This window comes from Diospyros lotus, chromosome 6, assembly GCF_014633365.1.
Source record: "Diospyros lotus cultivar Yz01 chromosome 6, ASM1463336v1, whole genome shotgun sequence".
Taxonomy (NCBI): Eukaryota; Viridiplantae; Streptophyta; class Magnoliopsida; order Ericales; family Ebenaceae; genus Diospyros; species Diospyros lotus.
The window spans coordinates 33,882,036-33,892,243 of NC_068343.1; the positions used below are offsets into that span (position 1 = coordinate 33,882,036).

The window sequence follows — 10,208 nt, forward strand, 5'->3', positions numbered from 1 at the left end:
TGTCACTGCTTGGCATGAATTACTTCAGAAACTCCAGTGATCTCAATGCTCGCAAGGTCAACTTCTTGCTCCCTATGGAGAGGCCATGACTCTATCACTCGGGCCCTTTCTTCCGCTTTGGCGGTGAGGTAGATTGGGTATGATGGAGGATCAACTCGCGGCCGTTTGGAAGTGTTGGAACTCGTTGCAATGGCTTTACCCTTGTTTACGGCTGGAGTGTAGCGAGTTTTGGGTGCCATCTTTGTTCGGGCTCGTTCCTGGAAGCACAAAATTAAAAATGAGAATGAATAAGAGAAAGAAGCAATTAATGCTTTGCTTGTTTGTTCTTATTTTTATTTATTTATTTATTTTTATTTTTTTGTTTGAGTTATTTATTTATTTTGTAAGAAATGAATAGGTGGGAGACGCCAAAGGCGCCACAAGATCCCCCAAACTTAATTCATTCTATTCCCTCAATTCATAATGCAATGAATGTGAAAATGTGTGTGGGAATGTGTGGTTGGGGCATTTCATCGAACACTTGGAGTGCTAGTTGAGTGGAAGAGAAGAAAATAGGGCTTAGGATCCACGAATTTTCCCCAAATAAAAGCTTAACAAATAGCAACAATCCAAGCACAACATTATCAACCACATGGTCATTACTCCCAACACAAATCAACTCAACATCCATTTCCACAAGAGATGAACAAATCGCACAAAAAGATAAAAAATCTTCAAATAATTCCAAACATACCTTTGATGTTGAAGTTGGAGAGAGTAGAAAGGAGGGCCTTAAGGGAAGAATAGGGAGGAAGCAAGCTGGGAGTGTTAGGAGAGAGAGGGCTGAGGAAAGATTGTAGAGGGATAAGAGAAGGGAAGAGAAAAGGGGGGGGGGGAATAAAATGAAGGGGGTCGGCCTTAATAGGCTGACCTGGACCGCGGTGCGACTGCGGCATGCATGCCGCGGCTCGCTCGCGAGCCACAGCAAGCTTGCTGTAGCGCGGGCTGGCCGCGGTATGCATACCGCGGCTCGCCCGCGAGCAGCAAAGAGGCTGCTGCCTCGCATTGCGGTCGCAGCATGCATGCTGCGGCCAAGGCGCGAGCTGCCCCCCCAAACTCTGATTTTTTTTTTGGCTTATTTATTTAGTTTATTTATTTATTTTTCTTTATTTATTTTCATTGATAAAGCCTAGGCTCTAAATGTTGAACTCTCCTAACCAAAGCATTCTTTAAACCTAGCACCCAATCACTCTAAACACATGCAAAATAGAGAAAATGAAAGAAACAATTAGCAAATAAAGATGAAAGGATAGGAAGTTGGGTTGCCTCCCAAAAAGCGTTTGTTTAGAGTCATTAGCTTGACTATGAGGCTGCTCATTCCGGATTGCTCAATTCGGTGGATGTCTTTTCCTTGGCAAATTCCTCCCCTAGATATGGCTTGAGTCGCTGTCCATTCACCTTGAAAGTACCCTTGGTGTCATGAGTGACCTCAACAGTGCCATGTAGATAAACTTTGGCAGTAGTGAACAGCCCAGACCACCTTGAGCGCAACTTGCCTGGAAATAACTTGAGGCGTGAGTTGAATAATAACACTTTTTTCCTCACCTGAAACTGTTTTCGGTGTACATGCTTATCATGCCATTTCTTGGTCTTCTCCTTATATAACTTGGCATTCTCATAGGCTTCCAACCGAAACTCATCCATCTCATTTAACTGTAGCAACCTTTTCTCACCAGCTTCCTTGAGATCAAAATTCAACTTTTTCATTGCCCAATATGCCCAGTGCTCTAGCTCAACAGGTAAGTGACATGCTTTGCAAAAAAGAAGGCGATATGGAGACATACCAATTGGTGTTTTGAAGGCTGTTCTGTATGCCCATAATGCATCGTCCAACTTCTTAGCCCAATCTTTTCGAGAAGTACTCACTGTAAGCTCAAGGATCTTTTTTATCTCTCTATTCGAAATTTCCACTTGGCCACTCGTTTGGGGGTGATATGGTGTAGCAACTTTATGCCTTACCCCGTACTTTGCCAAAAGAGATTCAAAATGCTGGTTACAAAAATGCTTCCCTCCATCACTGATAATGGCCCTAGGAGTTCCAAAGCGAGTAAAGATGTTCGTTTTTAGAAAACTTATCGCTGCTCGGCCATCGTTAGTTGGTAATGCTACTGCTTCGACCCACTTGGAGACATAATCCACTGCCACTAGGATGTACAAATTGGAGAATGATGATGGAAATGGCCCTATGAAGCCAATGCCCCAAACGTCAAACAATTCAACCTCAAGAATGCCATGTAATGGCATCTCTTGCTTCCTGGAGATGTTCCCCATTCTTTGGCATTTATCACATTTTTTTACCATGGTATGAGCATCTTTGAATAGAGTTGGCCAATAAAACCCAGATTGGAGTACCTTAGCTGCTGTTTTTGTTGCTCCGAAATGTCCACCATAGAGGGAGGCATGGCATTGTTCTAAGATCATCTCCATCTCATCTTCTGGAACACACCTCCGGATTACTTGATCTGCTCCTCTCCGATAAAGGATGGGATCCTCCCAAAAATAGTATTTGAGCTCCGAAAGAAATTTTTTTCTTTGATGGTAATCATAATCAGGAGGTACAATGTTACTTGCGAGGTAATTGACATAATCAGCATACCATGGTACCTCCATTTTGTTGCTTGCTCGTTCCACTCTTAGAAGCTGCTCATCTGGAAATTTTTCATTAATATCCCCTATTTCAGATTGATTTTGTTGCTCCAATCTAGAGAGGTGGTTAGCTACCACATTCTCGTATCCTTTCTTATCTCGAATTTCCAAATCGAACTCTTGGAGAAGTAGGACCCAACGGATTAGCCTTGGTTTTGCCTCTTTTTTTGAAAGTAGATATTTCAGTACAACATGATCCGTGTAAACAATCACCTTTGAACCAATAAGATAGGATCGAAATTTTTCGAAAGCAAAGACCACTTCTAGGAGCTCTTTTTCTATTGTGGTGTAGTTTAGTTGGGCATCATTGAGAGTCCTACTAGCATAGTAAATTACATGTAAGACTTTGTCCCTTCGTTGTCCCAAAACTGCCCCAACTGCATTGTCACTAGCATCGCACATTACTTCAAACGGCATATTCCAATCTGGTGCCACAATAATAGGTGCTGAAATTAACTTTTCCTTTAGAGTGGTAAATGACTTTAAGCACTCCTCAGAAAATTCAAATTTTGCATCCTTCTCCAACAAGTTGCATAAAGGCTTTGTAATCTTGGAGAAATCCTTAATAAATCGTCTATAAAAGCTGGCATGTCCCAAGAAGCTGTGGATACCCTTGACTGATATTGGTGGAGGAAGTTTCTCAATCACTTGAATTTTTGCCTTGTCAACTTCAATACCCCTTACTGAAATTCGGTGTCCCAATACAATTCCTTCTTGGACCATGAAGTGGCATTTCTCCCAATTGAGCACCAAGTTTGTTTCTTCACAGTGCTTCAAAACAAGTGTCAAGTTCTTTAAGCATTCATCATATGAAGAACCAAAGACTGAAAAATCATCCATGAACACTTCAATGAATCTTTCTACCATATCGGAGAAGATTGATATCATACAACGTTGAAAAGTGGCAGGGGCGTTGTACAAACCAAATGGCATCCGTCGGTAGGCGAATGTACCATATGGACAAGTGAACGTTGTCTTCTCTTGGTCTTCTGGAGCTATTGGAATTTGATTATATCCCGAATAACCATCAAGGAAACAATAGTGGGAATGACCTGCTAAGCGCTCCAACATTTGATCAATGAATGGTAGGGGAAAATGATCTTTTCACGTTGCATCATTCAATTTACGATAGTCAATGCAAACCCGCCATCCGGTAATAGGTCGAACTAGAATGAGCTCATTGTTTTCGTTCTTTGCCACTGTAATACCTCCATTTTTAGGCACCACTTGAACCGAACTAACCCAAGCACTATCTGAGATAGAATAGATAATCCCAGCATCCAATAACTTCAGTACTTCAGCTCTAACCACATCTTGAAGATGAGGGTTTAGTCATCGCTGATGTTGCACTACCGGCTTATAGGTGTCTTCCATTAATATCTTATGCATGCAAAGAGATGGGCTAATCCCTTTTATATCAGCTATAGTCCATCCAAGAGTTGACTTATGTTCCTGAAGCACCCGGAGTAACTTATCCTCTTCTTCTTGGCTAATGGATTTAGCAATTATAACTGGAAGAGTAGAAGACTCACCCAAATAGGCATACCGAAGATGGGATGGAAGTTGCTTTAGCTCCAATTTCGAAGCTTGTTGAATGGAAGGTAAAGGTCGTGGAGGCCCCGTGCCCAATGCCTTGTATTGCTTTCCCTTTTGAATAAGTTTTGGTCCTTGCAAATATTTGACACATTCTTCAATTGTAGAAGAGTCAGTATCTTCAACTTGTGAGTGCATCACACATGCTTCCCAAGGATCTGATGGTTGGTTCAAAGTAAAAGTGTTTCCTATCTCCTTATCCACAATATCAATCTGAAAACAAGAATCTGAAGCGGTAGGAAATTTTAGTGCTTCAAACACATTAAAAGTGATTTGCTCCTCATTTAGCCTTAACATAAGTTGTCCTTTCTGCACATCAATAAGTGCTCGTCCAATAGCTAGAAAAGGTCACCCCAAAATAAGAGGAATATCTCTATCTTCAGCCATATCCAAAATAATGAAATCTGCTGGAAATATAAACTTGTCCACTTTTACCAAAATATCTTCAACAATTCCACGTGGATGTTTCACGGACCGATTCGCTAGCTGTAATGATACTTTTGTAGGCTTTGCTTTGCCTAACCCAAGTTTTTGAAATATAGAAAATGGAATCAAATTAATGCTAGCACCCAAATCACATAAGGACCGTTCAAAATATAAGTTGCCGATAGTGCAAGGGATGGTGAAACTTCCTGGGTCTTTCAACTTTGGTGGTAATTTATTCTGTAAAATGGCACTACACTCCTCTGTTAGCATCACGGTTTCATGCTCCTCAAGCTTCCTCTTGTTCGATAGAATCTCCTTCATAAATTTTGCATAGCTGGGCATTTGAGATAAAGCTTCAACAAATGGTATATTGATTTGTAGCTTCTTGAACACCTCCAAAAATTTCTCAAATTGTTTATCCAACTTGTGCTTGCGCAATCTTTGAGGAAATGGAATGGGCGAAACATAAGGCTTGATTGGTAATGAAACCACTTTTTCTTGTTCAGCTATATCTTCGAGCTCCTTATTCTCAGTTGTTATCTCCTTTTCGGCATCAGTTTTCTTTTCCACATTTGGTCTTTTAACGTGAATTTCTGGTAATTGCACCCCGCTCCTTGTAGTGATTGCATTCGCTTGTTCCTTAGGATTAACTTTGGTATTGCTTGGCCATATGCCTTGTTGCCTCTCAGTAAGAATTTTAGCTAGCTGCCCAATTTGAGTCTCTATATTTTTATGGCTGCATCGGTCCGCTCACTTCGTTCTTGAAGTTTTGAAATTGCTTCTTCCCATCCTCCTTTTTCCTCATGTGGTCTCCCTTGTTTTGGTGGGTTTTGAATTCCCTGATTGTTGCCATATGAAAAATTAGGATGGTTTCTCCAGCCGGGATTGTATGTTGGAGAAAATGGATTATACTGTGGATGTTGGAAATTTTGTTGACGCGGGAAGTTTTGCACATAAGCAGCCTGCTCTGTGAGTGAATGGTCCCTAACGGTCAATGGGCATTCGGATGGCAGATGGTTTGCCCCACAAGTTGCACAAACTGGAAGAGATCCTTGCACCATATTAACTGATGGAGAGTACTTTAAGTTTTCCATCTGTTTTGAAAGAGCATCAATCTTAGCCAACATCAACGTATTCATATCCATTTCATGTACTCCATGTGCTCTCCTATGTGAACTCCTATCCGGCCACATTACAAATTGCTCACTCATTGTTTCATAAAGATCATGTAGCTCTCCAGTTAATTTGTTTCTAATAGAACCACCTGCTATAGAATCAACTGACGAACGGCTGTAGGGAGTCAATCCAGCATAGAAATAGTGGTTTTGAGCTGGTAAAGAGAACCCATGATTCGGACACTTCCTTAGCAATTCTTTATACCGTTCCTATGCTTCATGAAAATTCTCAGTTTCAACTTGCTGGAAAGTTGAAATTTCATGCTTTAATTTGCAAATCTTGGCTGGTGGAAAGTATTTTAATGTGAATTTGTGAACCAAATCAGCCCATGTAGTGATGCTACCAGGTGTTAGTGAATCCAACCACTCCCGAGCTTTGTCTTTCAGAGTATGAGGAAAAAGTCGCATCCTCGTTGCTTCCTCATTGATCCCTTGACACTTAAAGTTGCCACAATACTCCAGAAAATGAGAGAGATGGTAGTGTGGATTTTCATCACTTCTCCCATAGAATGGAATGTTGTTGGAGAACAAATTTATCACATCCAGCCTCAACTGGAAGTTATCGTGCCCATATGGAGGATAGACTATGCTCGACTGGTTCTCAACGACTGGAGGCATCATGAAATCCCCCATCAAGATGTCTCTCTCATTAATCTCAACTGTACGCTCCACTTGAACAAGCTGATTTCCGTTATCGTCCATAATGCTTTGTTGTTGTTCCCTTTTTGTTCGCTGTTCACGACGTCTTTGATGAAAGGTTTGTTCAATCTCCGGATCAAAATCAACAAGATCAAGACGTTCTGAACGCCGCATGCACTATTTCAATCCTAACACAGCAAAAATTGAAATAGTTCAGCGTCAAAAATTAAAGGAAGCAACACAAGTATTAAAGCTAATCTTAATTAAAGTAGTAATCAAAATAACCAATCCCCGGCAGCGGCGCCAAAAACTTGTTCGCTTTTTCTTTCCCGCAAGTGAACAAAATCGCAACAAGTAATATAATGATGAATCAAGTATTGTTCCCACGAGGATTAGCTTTTAATCCCTACTTTAACCACTATTAACTTTAATAAGTCACACACAATCAAAAGAATACTCAATGGAAATTTTATATAAGTTAAAACTAACTCACCAAAAAGAAAACACAAAATAACTCTTTAGGTTTTAAATATAAAGATTTAAAGCACTAGGGTTCATGAATCCACCGTAGTTCTATAAATGGTTAAATCTTTCAGTGATCGGGTTTCATAATTCTTGCTTTGAGATGAAAATCAATGATCCTAAGTTAATCAAAAGTCTCTCTCGATGGTCAATCGAATCTATGCTTACATATGAGATTAGTTATCTCTAATTAATCTGCAAATATATAAACATGCATTTATCCACAATGATCATCAAAAAATAAGATTTCACAAGGCATAATGGTATCTCTACCTATTATTGAACCTTATGTCATTTATTACCAAGTGCTAATCTAGATTGAATCTCTCGAAAGCAATATAAATCACAAACACGTTCTAATGGCGGCCAAGCATCACAACGGAATTAATGCATAACAAACGATTAACCCGAAAGACAAGAATATAATAGAACCCAAATACTTTTAATTAAACCATCATTGAACTAGGTTTCATCAATCACCCTAGCCACAAAGTACTTGGCCTAACATAGTTTTAACCAATGAAAAAGTAATAAAAAAGGAGTTCATGATGGTGTAAAGAAGAAAGAACAGAAAAAAAAAACCAAAACCGAAGATCTTCAAGAGAATCTCCTCTTTTTTCCTCGACTTGCCGTCTTCTCCTCCCAAAAAACTCCTAATCTTTCTTAAATGAGTTTTTATATAGTTCTCTTTAGGTTATCAAAGTCCTGCACCTTAAAGGAGTCTATCTCTCTTTTATTTGGATTGAAACGGGCTTAAAATGGGTTTAACACGAAGCTTTGAACCTTACCGCGGTATGCTTGTTGTTGCAGACCCGTGAGCTCTAGAAAGCAAATCCTAAAGCGGTCCTACAACGGTATGCATTCCGTTGTAGGACCGTGAGCTACAGAAACTAAATCTTACAACGGTCTTATAGCGGTATGCATGCCGCTATAAGCCTGCTAGCCTTCTTCTTTTGCTTCTTTCTTCATCATCTTCCACTTTTTGCTCGATACTCTTTTGCTTTCTTTTAATTCGGTACCCGACCATGCCTCCAAGCTTTATTTCACTCCCATCATATGCCAAAATCACTCTTTTTGCTCCATATTTGCTTTAACACATGCTCCATATCTACATAATCATATATAGAACCAAATCAAGTAGAAATCATGCTCATTGAATGTATAAATGCTAAGTTTATAGACCAAAATAAGTGTATAAAAGACACTTATTAGCGGGAAAGGTGAAGGAGATGTATTATAACCTTGGACTTGGAGGCAATACCAACTTCAATTTATATACAATTCTTGGCTTGTTTTGGTCAGATGATTCCAAGCTATCTTAATCTTTGAAAGCAACCCAAGATTTCATCTCATCTTTTATGTTTTCAAAATCCTTATCTCATAGAAAAAGATTAACTAAGAAGTTCCAGTTTAATTAGAAAAAAATTCATTTCCTAACAAACTTTGATAACTACTATTGCATCATTTCTTCTTTCTCTTCTCTATACTTCTCTCCCTGGATGTTAGTATACTTATTAATATTATTTTTATTATTATTCTTATCTTTGCTAAGAGATGTTAGTATATTTATGACTAATAATTCATATATTACATATATTAACTGAAAAAGGAAAAAAGAAAGGGAAGAAAAGCTATGGCTAAGAACATTTTGGCCCCCCACTGTTACTTTGGTTAGATTCTGATCATAATTCATATATTACATATATTTATTATTTTGTTAGTATATTTGGTTAGAAACCATGGCCAACATTTTTCCAACTTGTTGGATGCCTTTTCTTTTAGTCAATATCATTCTGCCATTTAAAAGGATTCTTTGCTTCAAAGCTCATATCCTCTATATATTCTCTCATTATCCAACTTTTAGAGTGATGATTTTTAAAAATAAAATAAAATAGAATAAAATGCAATTGGATATATAGATATAATAAAAAGTAAATTACACTAACTACACCTAACTAATGTAAGGCAGAATTACAAAAATCACCCCTCAATTTTCAAATATTTACCGTAACACCCATGTTATTGGCAAAAATTTAAAAATTTAAATAGACAGTTTTAACTTTATTTTTCTCTCTTGTCTCTCTTTCTGTCTAATTACAAAATAATTAAGAAAACACTTGTCAACTGAAGACCATCTTTGGTTCAATATTGTAGTTAAAGCCAAATCTAGGTTAAAGAGAAATATAAAAAGAAAGAGAAGAATAGAATGAGGTAGGGAGATAGTAGATTCATTATAAACCCATCCAACATTGGATGTTAAGTTTAATTGAATCTAGCTTCAGCAAGGTGGGTTCCAACCCTAGTATGGGTAATCTCAAATCTCGGACAATATTTGTTGTAGATCGAACATGTCAAAAAGGTTTGTTTAAACTCTACTAGGAAAGTTTCATTATTCAAAAACAAGATTATGCTTGCAATTCTTCACTCCTAACCTTCATTCATTTCTTCTTTTTTCTTAAAATAAACCTTCATTCATTTCACTCTTAAAGAGAATAAGGAAACAAAAAACTAAGAAGAATTTCATGCCAATAATTATCAAGTGGGACTCTAATTAAACTCCAAACATCCGACAACCATTAATTTCCTTTCCATGGAAACTAACAAGAGGTGTAGCTATATAAATGAAGAGAAAAAAAAAAGAAAAAGAAAAATGAGTGACGAGAGAAAATAACAACAGAGATGACTGATAGATAAAAAAGTTAAGATAATCATTTACCAACCTTTTTCCCACAATCATAACCATCATTATCAAAAACAAACAATGCCATTGTTGGGTTCTTGCTCAACCGAACTAAGGAAAAAATCACATAAAAAGAAAGTAGAAAAAGGGAACCACCACCATTACCAAATAAAAGAAGTTGCCAGAGAAAGAAAGAGAGAAAGAAAAAGAGAGATACAGAAAAGAAAAGAAGAAAGATTTGAGAGAGATTGCGGCTATTTTGGGTATTTTATAAAATTTAATGCTGGATATTTAATTAATGGTAGTGGACAAAGTGTTACAACATTTTAAAACTTTGAAATATTCATTACAATGTCTAAAAATTGAGGGGTGTTCTTTGTAATCAAGCCTTATATTTGGGATGCCCACTAATATAAAAGCATGACTACATGGGATCTAACATTTTTTTTTCTCTTGTTTCCTTCCACAAATAATTTCTCCTTACCTAG

At 37.9% G+C, this 10,208-nt stretch overlaps 1 protein-coding gene across 1 annotated transcript; it reads right to left on the reverse strand.

Annotated features, from left to right (window-relative positions):
• Positions 1-1,353: 1,353 nt before the first annotated feature.
• Positions 1,354-6,692, reverse strand: LOC127804477 (uncharacterized). The gene is given in 7 exon segments (XM_052341345.1): positions 1,354-2,258; positions 2,556-3,269; positions 3,384-3,938; positions 4,218-4,616; positions 4,884-5,378; positions 5,459-6,089; positions 6,198-6,692. Coding segments are annotated over 7 exon segments (4,194 nt in total).
• Positions 6,693-10,208: the final 3,516 nt, after the last annotated feature.